Source organism: Pelodiscus sinensis, chromosome 7 (genome assembly GCF_049634645.1).
Source record: "Pelodiscus sinensis isolate JC-2024 chromosome 7, ASM4963464v1, whole genome shotgun sequence".
In the NCBI taxonomy this organism is placed as follows: domain Eukaryota; kingdom Metazoa; phylum Chordata; order Testudines; family Trionychidae; genus Pelodiscus; species Pelodiscus sinensis.
The window spans coordinates 56,730,464-56,752,487 of record NC_134717.1 but is presented as its reverse complement, the minus strand read 5'-3'; the positions used below and the strand labels follow the sequence as shown (position 1 = coordinate 56,752,487).

The following is a 22,024-nucleotide window of genomic DNA, read 5'->3' as shown; positions in this document are numbered from 1 at the left end:
AAACAGTCTCAAAGACAATACTCTTTATTTTATTATGAAAAGTGCTACATTCTAGTCACTGCTCCCAACAGTATTTTGATGAACTGTTTTCTTTCTATTAGTCAACACAAGCCATGATTGTGGTTTCCAAAACAGATTTAGCATTTGCTAATTCAAAATAAGTCATGAGAACATTTCATGTCCCTCCCACTTCTCAGTCAGACATGGTAAAGAACAGCATCTATTGGATCCAAATGTTCACTGGCATTATTTGTATGAACAAGGTAAATTTAAACCACAATACACACAGAGGTTAAGTTTTTGTTTTACAATAGCTTTGAAAACATAACAGTGAGTTTTTCCGTGCCAAGTAAGTACAGCATAACGGAGTCAATAATCTCAATTCAAATCTAGTGTCACTTGAACACTTATTCTGTAGCATGGACTTCACAAGAAGACCGTTCAAAAAATAGCCTGCACATTGTTCATCCTAAAGCCTTAGAATGCAAGGCTAGAACAATGAAACTAAAAACTCTGCAAAAACTTATCAAGTACCAAATTCAGCAATGAAATTCAAACCTGCTAGTGCCTTGTGTGTGTGAAGTTAGTTAAATAAAAAGAGCATGTTCTTACCACTATGAACATAGAGAAGCCCGTGCCAATTTGAGGATTTCCGTAACAGCAATCGAGGGTTGCTTTTAGCAATCCTGCTCACAAATAATTCTATCAGAACCCTGCCAGACAAATATTCTATAAACTGATTATAAATACTAACATGGCACTTTTTCTTTTTCAGACAAAAACATACTGAATTGTTTAATTCAGGAAGACACAGGGTGGTTTTGTGGTGCAATTCAATCTATTTTAAATGAATCTGGTCAATACAGATGGAATCAAGAAAACCAGAAATCCATTGTCTAAGAAACTGCCACATGCCCAGACTACTCTTGACATATGAATTCCAAGTTGATGTCATGTCTCTTAAAACACTGCTAGTTTGGGAAGAATGAACAATCCCTCCTTTGGACCAGCAAATAGTCTCTCTTCTTGGAAGCTACTGGACAGGCAAAGTTTAAGTATTACTTTTCTTCCTCTATCCCCTGTAGTTGGCCACAGTATTTGGTTTTTACAATCCTTATGAGATGTTCCAAAGCAATATTCACATATTTCTGTTTTCATTGCCATTCAAGGGATGAGCACAGATATTGCCGAAACTCCACTCAGGAAATACTCTAATCTATTTCAGTTGCAGAGGCAATCTAGGTGAGCTTTTCATGTTGAATCTGGTAGTAACAAGCCTGAATTGAAACAGAATTAAGTTCAATTTAAAGCTACTACTTTCCATGATTCCCTCCTGCCCCATAGTTAACCAACAAAACATGCTACATCAATAGGCTTGATTTCCCCACCTCTCCCCAAGAATTGCAGGAAGTTACACCTTCTGTGATCAGTTGTGTAGCTGGATATTCAGTGTGCAGCAATCTTGAGAGATGCCATGAACTAGTGAGTGGAGGGGGGAGAAGGTCTGCGTTTTTAAGTCCAAGGAGAGTTTAACTCCTCATGGAGGAAGATCTGGGACTCTGGATCCTTGGGTCCAGTTCCAAGTTGTGTCCCAGATGTCCTGTGATAGCACATGAAAGTCACAGGGTACATCGACACAACAAAAACCTCACAGCATCAAGTCTCAGAGCTTTGATCAACTGATTCAGGCTCCTGATGCAGGACTAACACTAGGGTTATGTCTACACTGCAGGTTTCTTGCGCAAGAACGACTGTTCTTGCACAAGCTCGTTCTTGTGCAAGGAAGTTTACAGTAGATCGTCAGAAGAGAGGGCTTCTTGCGCAAGAGTTATTCCTCTCCCCACGAGGAATAAGCCTTTTTGTGCAAGAGCTCTTGTATAAGAAGGCAGTGTGGACAGGAACAGGGGTTTCTTGCGCAAGAAACCCCTCTGGCTAAAATGGCCATCAGAGCTTTCTTGCGCAAGAGAGTGTCCATACTGCCATGGATGCTCTTGTGCAAAAGCACATCTCTTGCACAAAAGCAGATGGCAGTGTGGACGTGCTCTTGTGCAAGAACTTTTGAGCAAGAACTTTCACTCAAAAAGTTCTTGAGCAAGAAGCCTGCAGTGTAGACATAGCGTGAGAGTATAGATGCTTGGGCCCAGGCTCCAGCCTCGCCCTGGATATGCTGGACTGGGAGAAGGGGCTCGCAGCCCGAGCCCAGAAGTCTACACTGCTATTTTTAGCGCACAGCATAAGCCCGACTCAGTTGACTCAGGCTGCCAGACACTCTGCCACAGGTTTTTGAGGGCGGTTGTGAAAACTTAATCTTCCAACAGATGTGTCTGAAGTGCTCCGACGTGACAATGAAAGAGCCTAGGACAGGGTTTCTTAAACTTTCTAAGACCGAGGAACAACAAACAAGGTACATCAAGGATTTCTGGGTAGGGGGGGGGGGGGGGGGGGAAGTCGGGAAAAAAGGTGTTGGGGGAAGTTAGAGAAAAAATCGCCTGCCCCTTTAAGGGCAGCCATTTTGAATTCTATTGTTCTCCGCAGCACACCAGTGTTCCACGGAACACAATTTAAGAAACACTGTCCTAGGAGTAGCTAGAAAAAAGCCACGGCTTAGGCAGCCCGTTGCTGCTAAATAAGTGTTTCAAATATTTAGTGCGTAGTAACTGGTAACTCTGGGAAAATATTGATACTGATGGCAAGCTCAGACATGCTGTGTTGTTACTAACTGAGCAAAAAAGAGGTTTTGGCTATTTCACCTAGAATTTTAACAGCAGCATTCACCTCCCCTCTTTGCCGCACCCTGACATAAAAGCAATCCCCCCCCCCCCTCTCACGCTTAGGACCCTTGAACAATGGAACAGAACGTCCAATGTTACCATACACTAGGCAGATTAATAATCAGAGGGGACTCATGTACAAATCTCTTTATACCAGGCATCAGATTTTGCTGTAGACAGAGGAATCAAAACCAGTCTATTACATTTAAGCGAGAGGAATTCAGTGATTTTATACATGTACATGCCATTTTCTTAACAGCCAGCATTAATGGGGCTTTGCTGCCTTGAGATTTTCATCAGTGGTTCGTACTACAGGTGGTTGAAATAATTTATTGCAAACTTTCACTGAAATTTAAACCAGCTCTAGTTGTGCTCGTTGCCACAGGAGGAGCACAGACGATTAACTGCCAGAAAAACAACAGGAATTTTTGATAGTGGATTTCTAATTTCATACTCACCTTCAGAGTGGTGAACATGATGCCTTGCTCCCCATGCTGCAGGTACGGATCCATCAGATCCTCAATCAAGTGCACCTCAGATCCCAAATTCCTTATCCTGTCACATGACACACAGAGATTATTTTTTTTCTAGCCTTTTACCACATGAGAATCTTTTAAAGATGTCTGGGGGGGAAAAACATGTCCCCTCAGAAATGGCTGGACCATTGTAGCTGAACCAGTTAGGGTTGCTAACAGCTCTATCTATACGAACAAGACGAGGGGTGAGCAAGAGAGCCTCTGCAGGCTCTGCCGCTTCTCCATCCAAGCCAATGAGGGCCTGGGAATGGGGAGCGCGTGAGGTCCCCTCCCCTGCCAGGAGTACGTGGCATTTAGAGGGAACCGTCAGCTGTTCAGCTAGTGGTTCACGCTAAGCGCTATGTACCCCTTGCGCAGCGGGGACAGGGAGCAAGAAACTGTGTGTGTTCCCCTGCCCACAGGCCAATTGACTTAGGTCTAGAGGGAAGAACAGCTGATGACACTCTCCAGAAGATTTGCGGGGGGGGGGGGGAGCAGAGGAGGAGAGAGAAGGAGCGAAGACGTCACATACTCTCCCATCCCAGGCCAATCAGGGTCTGTGGGTGAGGGAGCACAAAGTGTCATGGCCCCACCCATCACCTGGGGCAGCCAAAGGCCACACAAATTTTTGAAGAAGTGGCCCCGTCTAAAATTATTGCCCACCAAAGACCCTCCAGTTGTACTGAATACAGTTCTGTTTCAACTTTAATAAAACCATCCCCATCCAGGAAACAATTTTAGTTGATCTGAGAGTTTTATCACAAAGCTTAAAAAAAAACCTGTTCACCTGGCTCGCAGCACCACATAGAGAAACACAGGAAATAAGTCATCCATTGACCATAGGAAATCTTCCTGGAGAGTCTCAAGCACACTCTGAGAGATCTCCTCAAAAGTCTGCTGGATCACCTTCAGCTTGTCAGATGGGGTAAAGGTCGTACTGTTGGGAAAGGAAACCAGTAGGATTACAATAAAAAGTTGCATGTTCACTTAGTTCACTTAATAAAAAGTCAGTTTATTCATTTGTGTTTTTTCTTCCTTTTCTAGAAAGATAAAACCCTCCAAAATAGCCACTGATGACCTTTGCATCACACACCAAAAGCTGCCCATTTCTAGGAATATACCAACTGCACAGCATACTGAATGGTATGTGAACCAAACCAAGAGATATTGTTGAGCAAAAAAGGTGTTAAACGATTTTAAGTCCGGGCTTCAATACTGCCACTTCTATATTTTTAAAAGCAGCACGTTCATCAAATGAGATCTTTTCCAGTTATTAGCTATGAAAACTACCTCCATGAAATAAGCCATTTTGTCCTGACCGCTTAAAATGCACATGCATACTTGATTAAGCATCTTCTCCCATTTGTTCTTGGCACGGTAGCTTACGAAGACCTGCCTAGATGATACCATGTGTCACCCACTGCTTTACAGAGCACTATGAAGAGTTACTAACATTTTTTGTCAGAAAGAAAAGTCTTAAAAGGCTCTTTATTACAATGTGAATGGCAACAATATCCTGAGGCAAACTGAAGATCACAAACTAATGCTCAGGTATTTCTCTCTTAACCTGCGTATCATGTCAATCTTTATGTCAAACATTAGCTTTAATAGCATTTTTAATTCTGAGTAGAAAAACTAAAGTCAAAGGATTACCTGATCTGTTGTAAACATTCAACTGCTGAGGCAAAACAAGCATCTTTTGTGATTGGTGTCACCTAGATAATCAGGAGATTAGAATCTTTTAGTAAATACCTAGGAGCTCACAAGCAAGAGAACATGACTGCTGCAAAGTTAGCTACACAACTGTATTAAATAGGAGTGAGAAAAATGCAGTAAAATAAAAATATATATTTTATAAAGTGATTTGGAGGCTCAGAAAGATACTAAATTGACTTAAGAAACTTAAAGTCCTCTGTCAACAAAACTGTTAGCTGTCTGGACATTGTTCATGTAGGTTCTCTCATACTGCCCCACCAATGTCTCTCAAATGTGACTTGGAAGGGCCCAGTGTAGAGGCAGAGAAATTCAGTCTTTTGCCTCACTCCTCATGATGCCAACCAGGAGGCAGATTAGAGTAAATGATATTGAAAATTTCTGTGATGGTGATTAAGGATGTGGTTAACCGATGAGCCTAAAGTGAATGGTTACACGCAGTGCCCCCACTCCAGTGTTGCTGCCTCTGTATCAGAGGCAGTGGTGGCTGGGGGAAAGCAGACAGGAGCCGGTATGAAGGAGGAGCCGCCTGCCCCCTTACGCTGCCTGTAACCATGTAACCACTGAAAATTTCTGCAGTTACAATTACATAAACACACTTTAACATCCCTAATGAGGGCACTTTTCTGAAAAGGAATTAGAAGAAGACTACCAAAATAGTCTCTCATAACTGCAACCATCTGATGAAAAAGACATTCAGTCACTACTGACCTGTGCTGACTGAAGTAGTGACCTAAAACTGAAAGGCTCTTAATCTCCATGGAAAATTTAAAAAGCAAATTTGAAGGTTTTGATTGAAATTTCCATCCTATTTTTTCTCCACAGCATAAATCTAGCCATCTACTTAAGCAAAATATTTCAGTTAACTAGTAAGAGACTTCTGATTGTTAAGCCACAATTAGTGGAAAATAGAACTGACTACTGTAAAGTGACTATTATTCCTAACTATATACTGTAATTTGTTCCTTTATCATCCTTACTAAAGCCACCCTTTCAGTAAGGTAATGATCTATAATAAAAGCTGTATTATCTTGTTTTAAAAAGTCTTCATCAAATGCATCTTACAGCTTATTCCTGGTAAGAGATGTTTCTAACCTCATCCCCTTTTATAACTGTGGACCAAACTGTTTTCAGTAAAGACATAAGGGATGTAAAAGTGTTAAAAAATAGTAACCATGTAACTAACCGAAATTCCATTGATTACATGGTTAAAGGGCTCCCAGCCCCATAGGCTCCCCAACACAGTTTAACAGTTAACAGGAACAGAGAAGCATCAGCTTATTGGTTAACCAGTTAAACTCTTACATCCCTAGAGGACATCTAATGGATCTTTAAAGTACGTATGAAAGATGCAAGTACAAAGAAAAAGTAAAAATAATAATGTGCCGCAAAGCATGAGAGCTCACATAACCCTTTGTTCCATTCAGAAGTGGATATACCTTTTTACTTTCTCCAAGGATGGACACAGTCACTGGCCAAAATTTGCTGCAAGAAACCACATGTATTCAATTCATGGAATGAGTTACTGTTTTTAAAAAGTGACGTAAAAAAACCCCCAACCTTTGGCTCTTTATGTACAAAAAGAGACTAGAGGTGGGTTTTTTTAATTTTTCCCCGCCACGTGATTACATAACACTTTGCAGATATAGTTGAAAATGCTATAATTTGAGAAACAACCTTCCAGTTCTTAAAGAACTGCCACCGCATTTAAGCAAAAATATATATCACTAAAAAGTTAGACTACTTTTCCTATCACCAGTACCATGTTTTAAATGAGCATTTGTGTAACCAGCCCTCACATACTACTTACTGCAAAGATACAGTTACACACAGATGTTTTGATAGTCAAAGGAAACATAGAAGCAGCACACGACACATTCCTAGAGCATAGGAAGTTTTTTGGGATGGTGCCTTCATTTGGCCACGGTTTTCCAAATATCACATTTTTGTTTTAGTGTTAAAGACATTACTTATAACAGCATACTCACGTCTGAACCCCAAGAAAGCTCAGAAGAGCTGAATCTGACTGTTTATTTAGACGCAGAACACATTCCCAGTAAATATCTTCTTCGCGTTCATTGTCTAAGGCATACAACATAAACAAAGGAGGGTAGAGTCGTGGTAACAACACAGGAAGAAGCAGCCCAGAACTGGTTACCACATAACTAAAAAAACAGAAGAGAAAAAGGGGGGGGGGGAGGAGAGAACCAAAATATACATTTGTAGAAAATGAATTGAGCCAAACAATTAGAGCATCTATATAGCCACTTCAGGATATTTTCTTTAGGGGAGAAGGATAAGGAGAGGAACTAACCCCTGTGCTCAAGTGACACTTATGAGTAAGATCCTTTATTTAACAGCACAGCTCAAGTACAATGCTGTGGAACCACATAGGTTTTCCTACATAAGACTACACTGGGTCATGACCAATGATCCATGTAGTCCAGTATCCTGTTTCCCAGCACTGGCTGGTGCCAGATACTTCGGAGGGAATGAACAGAATAGGGCAATGTATCAAGTGATCCATCCAGTACCAGTTTCCAGCAGTTAGAGGCTTACTTTAGGGACACCCAGAGCAAGGGGTTATGATCCTGACCATCTTGACTAATAGTTATTGATGGATCTATTTCCATTAACTTATCCAGTTCTTTACTGAGTTCAGTTATACTTTTGGCTACCACAACATCCACTTGGTAATCAGTTCCACAGGCTTGTTTGTTTTATACCTGCCGCTTATTAATTTCATAGGGTGTCCCTGGATTTGTGTGCTATGTGAAGTAGTAAACATTTATTCACTTTCTCCACACCATTCTGACTTTCTAAAAACCTTTGCTGTATCCCTCCCCCCGCCCCCAGTTATCTCTTCCAAGCTGAGCAGTACCAGCCTTTTAAATCTCTCTTCATATAGAAGTGGTTTCATGCCCCTAATGAATATTTGTTGCCCTTCTATGTACCTTTCCCAATTCTAATACTTCCTTTTTGAGACGGGACAATTAGAACTGCACACAATTCTAATTCAAAACTTGTATGCAAAATATAAATCATAATGTACCATTCATCTTCCAGCCATTCAAGTATGATATTGACATTTAGTCTCTACTTTAGGTCACTCAGAATGAAGTATGTTGAGTGAATTCACATGGATGTTTGCTTACAACAGTCTCAGAACCAAAAGCTATTTTCCCTCCTCCTTAACAGATAAATCTTTTTTCCCTTGGAAAGTGTAACACGGGTACAAACCTAAGGTCCTAGTTCAGGACAGAACTTAAGGACATACTTAAATGCTTTCCTAAAAAGAGGTTACTTTATGAACCAGTACTAATTTATTAATTGACTAGCTTATTGGAGAAATGTTTTCCCTACACACCCTGGTTCAGGAGATTCTGATCTGGAGTCCATTTTCCCACTGCAAAAAGACTTCCTTCTCTTTGTCTCAGTCACCAAGAATGGAATTGTGCTGCCCTCTTCAGGAAGATCAGGAAACAAGAACCTAAAAATAACACATAATTGCTTCACTTAATTTATTACAAGAGTCTGTAAGTATGACTACCGCAGTGATTTATGAAGGAAAAACATGGGTAATTTGAGAGCCATTCGACTAACACACAAGTTGTGCATAGTGATTCCTTCCAGATGAGCCTAGCAGCAAAGCCATGTCCAAGTACTTAAACTTATGACACAAACAGAAACAACTTGATACCCATTCATTAGGTTATTTTTCCTCAGCTGCTTTTTCATTTAATTCCTAACTTTTCAGGCAAGATCATAGGTTTTTTAATAAACTATAACCATCTCCTTAAGCCACATTTGGGACCAGTAATTAAGAAACCATAAACTGTCGACATAATACACTCACAACAGTACTCATTAACAGTTGGATTCCTGGAAAATTTAGAGACACAGAAAACAAACTTGGAATTACATGATATAGCCCAGAGAATTAATAAGGGTATATTGTGAGCTGAAATAATTATTTTACTAATTTAAGGTTTTCATCCCACATATCTTTATTTTCCAATTCGGCCTTTCCTTACTAGTTGTTAATTGAAACAGTCATCAACTACAGACCCGGATAGAGTAGCATAGTGTTAGAAAGTTTGTAGAGACAGTAACTACTGTTTGATTTGGGGGGAAACCCCTGAGAAATCTACAGTTTTAAACCACATTTTCTTATTCATATTTAAAATTCAGGTTTTTAAAACAAAAAACAGGACTATGTAGAACTTTAAAGACTAACAAGATGGTTTATTAGGTGATGAGCTTTCGTGGGCCAGACCAGCTTCCTAATAACTACCTTGTTAGTCTTTAAAATGCTACATAGTCCTGTTTTTTGTTTCAGCTAGACCAGACTAACACGGCTACATATCTATTGCACGTTTTTAAAGAAGCTTATAATGAGATTCACTGTACATGTCATGTGTGTCACCATAAGGTTTAGTTTATAAAAGGCTCAGTACCTGCTGGTAAATTTGGTGTAATGTTTTCCTAGTCAAAATTGAACAACTAAAACACGCAGTTTTGCACAAACTTTATATTAAAATCTTCGTCTACACGCTAAAAATGCAGACATCTATGGTAGATGGACAGTTTGGAGAATAACTTACAGTACTACAACTACAGCAGGTGGCAAAAATGTAAGCACATTCTTTAGTAACAACGGACAATATAGATGAGCGAAAACTCTGTGCTATGTGTCTGAGCTTGGTTTATATGCTGCTATAATATCATCCCTTCAAACATGTTTGTCTACATTAGTTGGGAAACAGACATCAGGACTTGTCTATATGAGCACTTGTCCTCCCTAGACAGGTGTAAATTCTAGTGTGTTCCATATTAACTGGGCTGCATGGACCTTTCTAGTATGCACTACCAATCTGCATTATTGTAATTTGAAACAGGCCAGCTAGTGCACAACTAAAATACAGAGTGGTCAAGCCCTTAGTACCCAGCTAGAAACAACAACACTGAAGAACACCTTCCACTGTGAACAGAATCTTAACGGGTTTCACAGTGGATGGAGTCCTCAGAGGGAAAAGGATTTTCTGTCCTGATTCAACAGCCAAGGTAAGCACAGAATCCTCCTTTGACTCTTTAAAGGGTTTTAAATTGAAGAGAAATGACCAAATTCTAGCACACAGGGCCAAATTAATACTAACCAGATTGGGAGAATAAAATATTTTTCAATTCCAGCAGCAATCTGATTTAAAACATGATGCTTTTTACCTGATCAACTGGAAGATGCGTTTGAGGTAGGATTTAATTTCTCTTACTGCCTCCTGTAGTAAGCGCCGATTGGCTCCCACTCCAATGTAGGTCATTCTGTACACAGCTACAAGTGTCTCTACGAGGCTCCCCAGAGGGTGAAGAGGGGTGTCACAGGCCTGAGTGAAATATTAATTGGAGTGAGAGAGATAAATCTCCAGCTATGAAGCAGTAAGACAAATCCAAGAGACAGAAACATTATCCCTTATGAATAAAAAGAAACTCGAGTCCAAGAGTGGCAAGCAGGTGTCTGCAGTTCAACTACTCCAGGTTCAATAATTTATTTTTTTTTTAAATAAAGAGATTATACATGCACATCAACTACACACAAACTAAACTCCAGAAAGTTACTGATTTTGATTCTGAAGTTTGCACTTCACTAAAAAGTTCAGAAAACTCCTTTATTACATAGGAGTTCACATTACAGACTCCTCAGGTAAATCGGTGTATCATTATGCAGTTATACAGAAAATCCACAAAATATTTCAGTAACTTCGCAAACACCTCAAAATTCCATAGACTGCTCTATTAGGACCCAACGCTTTGCTTTCTAGGGAGATGTAACATATGAAGCAAGGAACAGACTCCACGAGCAGATTGGTATTACCAGAGAAGTGACCATCATGGCTCGCTTCATAAAAAGAAACTCCTGTATATTTTTCTTATTATTTGGTTAAGTGACTTTGGCAGTTATTTATGAGATAGTTCGTGCTATCTAAACATGCATGTACAGAAAGTAAGAGACACCGTACATTGATATTGCCACTTAAATTATCCAGCTGATTTCAATCAATGATCATGTTTGACACCTGAAATCATGCTTTGTGAATAACAGCAAGCAATATTAGATGATGGTAACTATACCTTTATTAAATATTTCTTGATATTTTCATATTTCTCTAATGTGAAGGCACCAACATGTTGTGGAATGAACTCTAAACTCTCCAGCGTTTGAGTGTGCGAACGACTCAATAGTTCTGGGCTGTCAAGATACAAGGACAGATATCACATGGATTATACATGAAATACAGACAGTACATGTGCATATACTTCCATCCGATTTTAAATAGTTGAAGAATAACCTTATATATACACATCTTAACATGGGAAGGAGATGTAATATTAGGAAACAGTTTATTTCTCTTCTCAAACCTTGCAATATTTGACATTTTTCACCCTGAACTGTCTCGCTCCGCCAGCATCTATACCTGTAAAGATGTCCGTCACCACTTCCACAGTTCACTGCCACTGCAGTTCATACATACTTTTTCTCATCTCAACTCTTCTATTGCAATTTTCTTCTCTCTGGCCTATCAAAATCTCACCTCTCCACATTCCAAAATGTGCAGAATTCCGCTGTCTACCTTGTCATGTCCATGAAACAACAGAGCCCCACTGCCTTTCTTTGATAGGAAATCAATCCAGTTGAACACTAATTTCAGCATCATGTTCCAAAAGGCTTCTTGTTTTTAAAAACCCTGCATCAATATACTCTAGCTGTCTCATGGATCTCTCCCACCTTCATCTAATGCCAGCTTCATCTTTTCCATTGCACGATTGGCACACTTGGGACAAGACCTTTTCTGAAACTCTTTACAGCTTTTCTGTACTTATTTTCTTTATTAGTGATTTTCAAATCTCAGCTGAAAACTCTTCCTCCTAGCTTTACCTCAGCATCTCCTTGTCAGCATTTACTTCTTTTCAAATACATTATGAATCATTCTGAGGAGTATGTAAGTTGGATCATGTTCTCTATTAATTAAATCCTTTATTACAGAGTTGGATCTTTTAATACACTTCAGAGCAGGGTCAGATCAAGACTGTTTCTAAACATTACTTAAAAATCACTTAAGATAGACACTTATGTAAATTGCAAAAGAAAAAAAATTGTTTAAGGAAAATGTCTAATATATATCAATCCGTTGTGACTGATATGGCTGTTTCTCAATACTTTTAGTTGAACGTGTATCCCTAGAAAATACTTGGATAAGTGGGATGCAAATTCCCCCATCTCCAGACCCACCTTGGGAAGGAGTTTGTTGTCTGGCCGATTGCCTGTTCAGGGTCTCTGCGGATTAGACTCAAACTGTACCAAGGGAAGACTCTCAAATTCATGGGTATGCTTTTATGAACTTGTGATTCCTTCACAGGGTCTGAAGGACTGATCACCTGCCACTGCCAGAACCCTTATTAGAGCTAAGATCATCGATGGTAAGCAAGCTAGCATATAAGTAGCGTTGTTATTATTTTTAATATTTTCTTTTTTTAAATCATAGAATTGGAAGAGACCTCAGAAGGTCATCAAATCCAGCCCCCTGCTCTAGGCAGGACCAATTCTAACTAAATCAACCCGGCCAGGGCTTTGTCAAGCCGAGACTTAAACACCTCTAGGGATGGAGACTCCACTACTTCCCTAGGTAACCCATTCCAGAGCTTCACCACCCTCCTAGTGAAATAGTTTTTCCTAATATCCAACCTGGACCTCTTCCACCACAACTTGAGACCACTGCTTCTTGTTCTGCCATCTGTCACTACTGAGAACAGCCTCTCTCCATCCTCTTTGGATCCTCCCTTCAGGAAGTTGAAGGCTGCTATCAAATCCCCCGTCACTCTTCGCTTCTGCAGATTAAACAGACCCAAGTCCCTCAGCCTCTCTTCATAAGTCATATGCTCCAGCCCCCTAATCATTTTGGTTGCCCTCCGCTGGACCCTCTCCAATGCGTCCACATCCTTTTTGTAGGGGGGGCCCAGAACTGGACACAATACTTCAGATGTGGCCTCACCAAAGCCGAATAATACTTAACCGGTTGGTCCCCAGCTTGTAACTATGCTTGGGATTCTTCCGTCCCAAGTGCAGGACTCTACACTTGTCCTTGTTGAACCTCATCAGATTTCTTGTGGCCCAATCCTCCAATTTGTCTAAGTCATTCTGTACCCTATCTCTGCCCTTAAGCGTATCTACCTCTCCCCCCAGCTTAGTGTCATCTGCAAACTTGCTGAGGGTGCAATCCATCCCCTCATCCAGATCATTAATAAATATATTGAACAAAACCGGTCCTAGAACCGAACCTTGGGGCACTCCGCTAGAAACTGACCGCCATCCTGACATCGAGCCATTGATCACTACCTGCTGGTCCCGGCCTTCTAGCCATCTTTCTATCCATCTTACCGTCCATTTATCCAATGTTTAAGCTTTCACCATAGCTAACTTACGCCTATGGGCAATTAAGCTTTCCTCCTCAGAGGCCATCAGAGGTCTGCTCAGATAGTCTGACTTAATGGGGGTACTCAGTGAAGGCAGGGAAACTGTGCAGCCTGAAAACCCCCAGTCAGGAAGGAGAAAACAGGTGATGACTAGAGCGTTGGAAGCTTATGAGTGGATACCCCTAGAGGGCTGCAAGGAGGGAATACAGGTGCAGTTGCTCTGGATGCTAACACCAATATTCGTTCACACATATATTGCTCAATATGTATAACATCATCTATCAATCCAAACTAACTCCTGCCAGTAGATATGTACTAAAAACCTGTTTGCATTTTAGGATAAAATGTACTTAGAAAAGACATTTTCTTAATCTTCCCATGGTGTGAGCCCAGCTTCTTTTGAAAGAACTTCTTCATCCTGGCAACTATGCAGCTGCACACTAACCTGTCTCTGTGCTGACGTCGGTTGGTGGTGAGAGCCACAGCAATGCTGTCCCAGGCCTTCCATCTGTCTCCCTGGCCCGGATTCTCACAACCCAGCTGGTGCCAGCATTCTTCAAACACTGCCTTCCACTTCTCATCAGCAGGCACGGCTAGGATTCCAAGCTTCCTCCTGATAAAACCACCACCAAATGCCAACTCTGATTCATAACAATCTTGGAACATAAAACTGCACTCAATTATATCTGCATGCTTGTACGATGTTTTTACACTTGTTTGAGGAAAGCTGAACATTTAAAATGTTATGAATGTTAAGTCTAATAGCTAATGTTATCTTAATGGCTAGCATCAGATATCTATTATCTCTGAGATAGCTTTTATGTTAAGCTTTAGGACTACATCTAGAGACTACCAAAAGTTTCTGAAATGAGCTCATTTAAGGACCAGCAATACCCTTATTCTTCTCACTTTTTAAGAGCAGCCTTGAAACATACAGCCATCTGTGTACTTATTTAACAACAGATTGAACAGAAACAGATTCCAATTCAACAATTTAGGACATTAGAAACATTAGTCTCTACTCTTTTAATAGTGTCTTCCTATATATGACACACATACTCAGTTCTAACATGGAATATATGTAGTGCCTCAGATATGCATTGCTTTGATGTAATAAATATTGGAGACAAGGAAGTGTGCTGCATTTGGCAGTGTCTACCTTCACCATTATTGATACTCCCAGAAAAAAGCCTGGAGACCCCCTGAAGGAACAAAAGCTGCCAGTGACTGACAGTTTTATACACATTTAGGTAAAGCCACATAAAGTGTTCTCAACACCGATAGCTTTTTTTAATGTTCTTAACTTGTTTCCCAGCACTTGAGACTAAGCACAATTAGAACTGCCAGCACTTCGATTGCAATGCTGTCTAGTTTCATACCTCCATAAAAGGTGGGCAACTAGCCTTTTTTACAACAATATGTTATGAAGACAGATAGAACTCTTGTGAAGACTGGCTGTGAAACAAGTAGTGTGTACATACATTTATTCATAGACTCCCTACTGGGGTGAAAAGCAGACAGCTAGCTAAGATTGCAAGTGTTCAGTTCAGCAGGGATGCCTGTTTAACTTTGCATCAAGTTGTAGGTGTCAGTGCTGTCAAAAGATAATACTAGTGAATGTTTCAGGAAGCATAGTGACAAGGCATCCAAACATATGGGCTACAGTTCTCATTCTAATATACACTTCTGAAATTTCAGAGTGAGTTTTAGTGATCCTGAAACTGAAGAATCAATAGTATATGAGCGTTTAATTAACGCTTTCTAGAATTAGCTTTGCCAAGATGTGGAAACACCATTGCTTGTGATCCATGAGGCTCCCTTAGTACATTTCCAATTGCTGTTAGCTACTTTCTATGCAAGTTCCTAGTTCTAACTTAGGTGTTAAAAACAGATTCCCCACAGAACTAATGACAACTCCAAAAGTGGCCAACAATTTTTCAAACAGAACTATTCCATCCTTTTCCCATGAAGTCTCTGAATTCAGTCGTATAACTTGTGTTCCGAAACTCTCGTTACCTTCACCCCCAGCTAGTGTTCTGGGATGGAAGAAGGGAAAAAACCCACAAACATGACAAAAGCAAGCCTCCCCAAGTCCACCATCCTGCGCTCGTCTTTGAGGACTTGCAATGCTAAGCCTTGACTCTTCTCCAACAAAGAGTAAAGACACAGTACGAATCAAGAGTCATTGTTCCAGGTCAAATGTTGTTGCTGAATTAATTAGCTTTGAATGAGATTGAGTGCAACTGAGGCACTACTCAGCCAGAACAGCAGAGATTCTCTACCTATAACTCACAATGCTTTAGGTTTGTCCTTCTCACTGTCATATAAGCTGGGTTTGAAGTAGGTTCCAGTGATTTTTATTCCAGATCCCCATTCTCCACTGAAGAGACCTTCAATGTAATCTCCATTTGGCAAGGTCAGGGTTCCCTTGTGAGAGGGAAGAGAAGGAGCAGGGAAAAGAATTAAACTGAATCCCATTCAGAAATGATCAATACGGAACCCAAAAAGCATAATTACAACCTTTCCACTAAGTGTCCAATCATCCGAAAACTCTCCTTCATAGACTGTGTCATCTTCAGAAAGCAAAATCCCAGTTCCCTATATAAAGAAAATATAATTAATGCAACAGATTACGGACAGATAGTGTGTACAGTAGTCACCATTAAAAAGACTACATTCTAGGTACAGAAGTATACTATGGTATCTCAAATTACATCTGCTGGTAAGTGTTGAATTTTTAAAATTACAACTTCCATAGGAGGCTGCAGCACAGGCCGGCCATTAAAAAGAAGAATTTAAAATTACAAAAGAGAAGTGTTCAGCTTTGACAGTGAGATGTAGAGTGCTGTACAGGATAAACAACAGCTGGGTGAAAAAATCCAGTATGCAATCCACAGTCCAGCTCACCATCATTTTGTTGTTGCTAAAGGCTCCTTCATAGTACAGTCCAAACTGAGTAACCACAACACCATTTCCCTGGCAGAGGTCATCTTGCCATGTTCCCATGTATTTTTCTCCTCTGCAGAAATCAGAAAAACAGAGTTAGAGAAAATAGCCTAATGTTTGGAGGAAATCCATTTCCTCTTGGGCTCCACTGTAGCATTGAAGATGTGGTTCACAAGGTCAGCAACTCACATGTCATGCATTTAAAAGTGATTTCACAAATTCAATGGAACAGGATTCTCAACAGCAGACATACATAAATATTAACAAAAATACATTGAAATGACTACAGGTGGCAAGACTGTTACTATGAAATTTAGTATTTTAGATGTTCTGGAAGATAGCCTACAAAGAACAAAAAATTCAATAATTGGGGATTTCAACTATCCCCACGCTGATACATGTCATCTTAGAATGGAAGGAGCTAGACCTTGGGTACCCGAAATCCACAAAAGGAGAAGCTATACTTGATTTAGTCCCAACTGGGGTTCAGAGTGTGATCAAAAGATGAATGTAGCTGAACTGATTGACAATTTTATATTATGGTTGCTATTTAAGTTGAACATCCTCATGGAGGTGAAAAACACCAGCAAAGCCCACCATTATAGCATTTCGCTTCAGAAAGTGTGGGGGGGAACGAACGCATGCAAGCACGCACAGAGAGAGAAAGCAGGAAGCTAGATAACAGAAATGAAAAGATACAGTCAAAAAACTGAAATGCTTGCCACCTGCACAGAAACTTCTTAAAAATCATTATAGAAGTTCAAATTAAATGTATACACTCAATTTAAAAAGTGAAAGAAGCAGTTTGAAGCAAAAAGGTATCTCTTAAAAATTGGAAGTTAATCTTACTGAAGAAAATAGGAGCACAAGGACAAGTCCAGGGAAGTATAAAAATATAATTAGGTAGCCCAAAAATAACTTGGGGAGCAACTAGCCAAAGATTAAAAAATGAACAGCAAAAAAAAAAGTCACATAAGCAGGAGAAAACCACTAAACAATCCGTGGGGTCCCTGTATGATCAAGGTGCTAAAGGGACACTCAACAAAGATAAGGCCATTGGGGAGAAGCTAACAATGAATTCTTTGCATAGGTTTAACTCTAGGGATGCAAGAGTGCAATTGTTTAAATGGGTAACCAATAAGCATGAGTATCAATTACCCAGCTCCCAGTCTGGCCTGGGGAGGGAGCTGTACTATGTGTGCCATTTGCCATGCAGAGGTATGAATTGTATTGAATAAGCTATCACAGTCAGTGTCACGCTTCAAGCAGAAAATATGATGGAAAGGATGTCTCAAAGTATTGGTTCAAACAAAAGCTGTGGAAGGGAGCCTACACTTGGAGTTCCTAATCCTGCTCTATCAATCCCAAAAGCCTAAAAAGGACTGAAGCCAAACTGCAGAAACTGAAAACACACACAAGATATCAACTCATTCCTTTCCCCCAAAGAATAAAAGTTTAGGATTGTAGCTATCAACACATTACCTTGTGATATCATCGAAGACTCCGTATCCGGTCTTCTTATCCATCACCCACTGGCCAATGAACATACTGGGAGAGGAAGAGGTCAGTTTACCACTTCGCAGGAGACCATGTCCATGACGCATGTTATCCTGAAAACATCCTTCATACACCTCACCAGTGGCATAGCTGTAATGACAAAATAAATGGGTCATGTTCTTCTGTTCTGTATCCTTTCAGCCCAAGGTTTTTCATGAACAGACACTGAATGTTTTCCTTTTCCTTCAGAGACTCTGTTAACCCCAAGCCTCACTGTGGAACGAGATGAACAAGTATGGCTCAGAGGTGAATGAAAAAGGGTTGCTGAGTATAAGAATGTTAAGAGCCTTTTGCAAGTAAGACATGAAATACCAGGAGAGATTTGTGACAATGAATTTCAAGACAAAAAACGTGCAGGTTGAAAGCAGGAAGCAACAGTAAGACAGAGACCGTGTCACAGCATTCAGAGTGGGTGCACATCACAAAACTGCCAAGTAATGTGGAAATTAAGCCATAGTAAGCACAGCCAGGAGTTTGGAGATATGAAAATAGCAATAGGAATGCCAGTGTGAAGACTTGAAACAATAGCCCTCCACTCTGGAAAGAAATCAAAGTTCCAGCGCACCGCCCAAAGGGAATGAACTGATGCTGAAACCAGAACTTGATATGGCAACTGAAGTGCCAACAGTTATTCCTTCTTGGACTACACACTTACTCGCACAAGGAGCACATATCTTCATGAAAGAAGGCATTACCTATAGACTCCTTGTCCACACATTTTGCCCTCCTTCCAATGTCCCACATAACGGTCATCCTTGGTTAAGGCTTTGTTTGGTATTTTGTATTCACCATACCTGCCAATGCATGAAGATCAGACATGAACAGCCATGATACGGATGTAGAGACAAATTCAAACTCAGTTATTTACAAAGAGAGACATCAAACCAAAACCATTTTTCCACATTACATTGCACTGCGTCTCTATCGCCAGCTGCTAGAAATAAGATTTTTGTCAAAAAAAAAAAAAAAAAAAAAAAAAAAAAAAAAAAAAGAGTTCTAAGTCACTAGGTTAGTTTACTTGTACATTTAGTTCTGGCCTGTAGCAACCCTTCTCTTCCTCCATTAGTGCTTTGGCTTTTGTGCTGCAATGGAATCCTGCAGCACAAGACTAAGCAACTCACCAGCAAAACCATTTAGTTCCCACCCCGCTCAAAAAAAAAAAAAAAAGTTTTTTAAAATCACTCTTATTATTTCAGATCCTAAGTCTGCTTCTATCCCTTTGCACTGCACAGGTAGAACAGACCGATCTACCATTATCGCAAGTCAAGTTCTTAAATACTTTCATGGCTTAGGTCACAGGCTTATTTTAACTATGGATTTAAACATCTAACACCACTATAGATACTTGAAGGAACAAAAGGATTATAAAGTGCGGTGTTATAAAGGTGGCAGAGTCTAATATGAACATGAAGTGTCAGAGGCTCAAGATGTTGGTGCTGCTGTCTTTCTGGAAATGTCATCAACTACTCGACTAGTAAATTAATTGTTAGTTAACATCCCTAACATACATACAACCTTGATCTAAAGAGACACTAGTACCATAAACACATTTTCTGTTCTCTGGCTCAGAGGATTACAAACTCTGCTCTTACCCATCTTCCAGGCCATTTCGGAACATTCCAGAATACATTCTTCCATCTACCCATTTTAGGACCCCTCTGGAACACACAAACGCCCATCACAGTTAAGCCAGTTTCACTATTACCTCACATTTCATGCAAGCAAAATAATGACTATTTTGCACACCAACACAACTACTTCCTTCTAGCCCACTGAAGTGTTGAGTTTGAATGCTTTTACCTGCCATGAGGTTTCCCAGAAAGCCATCGCCCATCATAGATGGCATCTTTAAGCCGTGGGTCCTTGTAAAAGGTATATTTTGCACTACGTGAAATAGGGGGCTCCTGTCTCTGAATATTCCCACTGCTTCCATAAGGTGGTAAGTCAGATGTCCCTCTTAGGGCCTGATCCACAGCTTGGCTTATGGCCCTCAGCCACTTTGTCTGAAATAGAAATGCTCTGTAAATAATCCACTGTCCGTAATAATCCATCTCTTTCTACACAGAGATTACCACAGGACAAATGTAGAACTAACTGGCATTTTAATAAATAAGATTGAGGTTTTTAGCTCCTTGAGTGAATACTATTCACACAGGATACCTTCTCACATTACTGCAAGACAAGATACACCATTGTTTTTCCTCCATCTCTTCATTATAAAGAGATGCTTATCACCACCACACACACCTATGTTATTGGGGGGGGAGAGAAATCAGGAAAGTTACCTGCAAATCAGATGAAATCCAAAACAGCTATATAAAAAACTCACAACAGCCATCTAACAGAAAAATAAAGTGGAACTACAATGACCACCACATCCAAGAAAACACATGGCACCAGTACCCACCATATGAGCACTACATGACACCTGATCATCAATTTAAATCAAGACTACCACTAACTGGAGTTGAATTATCTGTGCTCCTAAGGGACTGAACTTGGGACCTTCCACAGTAGTTGGTACCACACCAACTTGGAGAGCCAGAAGAATTATTCAAGGGATTCTGCCTGAGAAATTCTCACACGACGACACTCAATTACCACATCACCAATGACCATTGTAAGGGAAAAAAACCCCATCTGAATAAACACCACAGATGGGACAAAACCACACTCTTGATCATTACTTGGATTGTGTCAGGAAAAGAGTTACTGGAAAACCCTTAACATACATCACATCCACCATAATCGCTCCACTTTCAAGAGGACAGCTATGCAGTCCCCAACATCTAACCATCATGTAGCACTCAAGCCATCAGACAAAGGGGGTGTCATCGTGGCCCTCAACTGTGATGACTATGTCATGAGGCCAGTCGACAATGCTCTGCCGCCACCTACTGTAAAGAACACCAAAGGTGACCCCCAGGCCACAGTTACCCAGGAATTTAAGGATATAATTAAATCCTTCTCCAAACAACTCCAACAGAAACTATAAACCAAATCTCAAACAAACACACCCAGGAGATGCTTCCCAAGATACACAAACATGGGAAGCCAAGCAGACACATCCTATCTGGCTCAGCACTCTCAGTGAAGGACTACCACAACTTATAAAAGCCACCCCCAAGCCACTCACCACAAAAGGACCAGCTTCCTACAGGTCACTCCATAATATGGACTTGGAGGAAATTGCAACAGCCTCCCTCAGAAGGCCATGCTTGTCACCATGGATGTCACTTCCCTTTACATCAGCATAGCTGCCTGCCTCAAATATTTACAAGACCATCAACAACCCTCAGATAGCCACACCAAGTTCCTTCATTTCATCCTAACCCAGAAAAATTTTACATTCAACAGTGAACAATTTGTCCAGAAGCCATGGGAGCAGACATAGGGCGCTAGGATAGGTCTCCAATATGCCAACATCTTCTGGGGCTACCCCAAAGAAGAGTTTCTGGGCAAATATACCCCAAGCCAATGATATACCTGAAATACACTTGTGACGGCACAGTCGGGGTTCCCCCGATCCTGCACCCCATAGCAGCCAGAACAGTCTCCACCAGCCAGCAGAATAGAGAGGGGTTTATTGATTTTCCAGAATAAAGCACAGCGTAGACATGATGTGGCAATAGAAGGGGGCCTAGGAGGCCCCAGACCCCTTACGGCAGGGTGCCTGAGCCCCTAGTCTCCAAGCCCTCTCCCTAGGCTATCTCCATCATGTTTCCAGCCCCAGACTAACTCTTCCTCCCCCCACATACTTCCTTTGTTCCAACCTCCTTCCCTCCCCCTATTCAGAACAGGTCAGGGCAGTGTCTGGCCCCCCTGCTGGGCCATGCTCACAGACAGGGCCAGTAGGTGACAGCCCAAGCCTAGCAACCAGCAAGATGCCCCACTACATCACAACGCTGATGTTATTTTTATCCTCTGAGACACAACTTACACTCCACCTCAAATTCAGCCTCCACCAACAGTTCATTACACTCTTTCTGGAACACTTGACCAGTATCATCAAATTCCTGGACACCACATTGGCTTCAAACAATGGAACCTTACACA

At 40.8% G+C, this 22,024-nt stretch overlaps 1 protein-coding gene across 3 annotated transcripts in view; it reads right to left on the bottom strand.

Annotated features, from left to right (window-relative positions):
- Window positions 1-761: 761 nt before the first annotated feature.
- The window catches only part of ALS2 (alsin Rho guanine nucleotide exchange factor ALS2), a 65,544-nt gene continuing 44,281 nt past the window's right edge, over window positions 762-22,024 (bottom strand). For all 3 annotated transcript variants that reach the window (XM_075933860.1, XM_075933861.1, XM_075933862.1), the window contains 17 exons: window positions 19,769-19,971; window positions 19,561-19,626; window positions 18,664-18,762; window positions 17,894-18,058; window positions 16,373-16,484; window positions 15,986-16,063; window positions 15,759-15,892; window positions 13,911-14,078; window positions 11,126-11,243; window positions 10,223-10,380; window positions 8,367-8,489; window positions 6,988-7,164; window positions 6,439-6,484; window positions 4,940-5,001; window positions 4,074-4,223; window positions 3,230-3,326; window positions 762-1,277 (listed from right to left, as the gene is read on the bottom strand). In XM_075933860.1, the coding sequence (XP_075789975.1) occupies window positions 1,239-1,277; window positions 3,230-3,326; window positions 4,074-4,223; window positions 4,940-5,001; window positions 6,439-6,484; window positions 6,988-7,164; window positions 8,367-8,489; window positions 10,223-10,380; window positions 11,126-11,243; window positions 13,911-14,078; window positions 15,759-15,892; window positions 15,986-16,063; window positions 16,373-16,484; window positions 17,894-18,058; window positions 18,664-18,762; window positions 19,561-19,626; window positions 19,769-19,971 (1,995 nt within the window). In that variant the 3' untranslated portion in view covers window positions 762-1,238. The remainder of the gene's footprint in view (window positions 1,278-3,229; window positions 3,327-4,073; window positions 4,224-4,939; window positions 5,002-6,438; window positions 6,485-6,987; window positions 7,165-8,366; window positions 8,490-10,222; window positions 10,381-11,125; window positions 11,244-13,910; window positions 14,079-15,758; window positions 15,893-15,985; window positions 16,064-16,372; window positions 16,485-17,893; window positions 18,059-18,663; window positions 18,763-19,560; window positions 19,627-19,768; window positions 19,972-22,024) is intronic.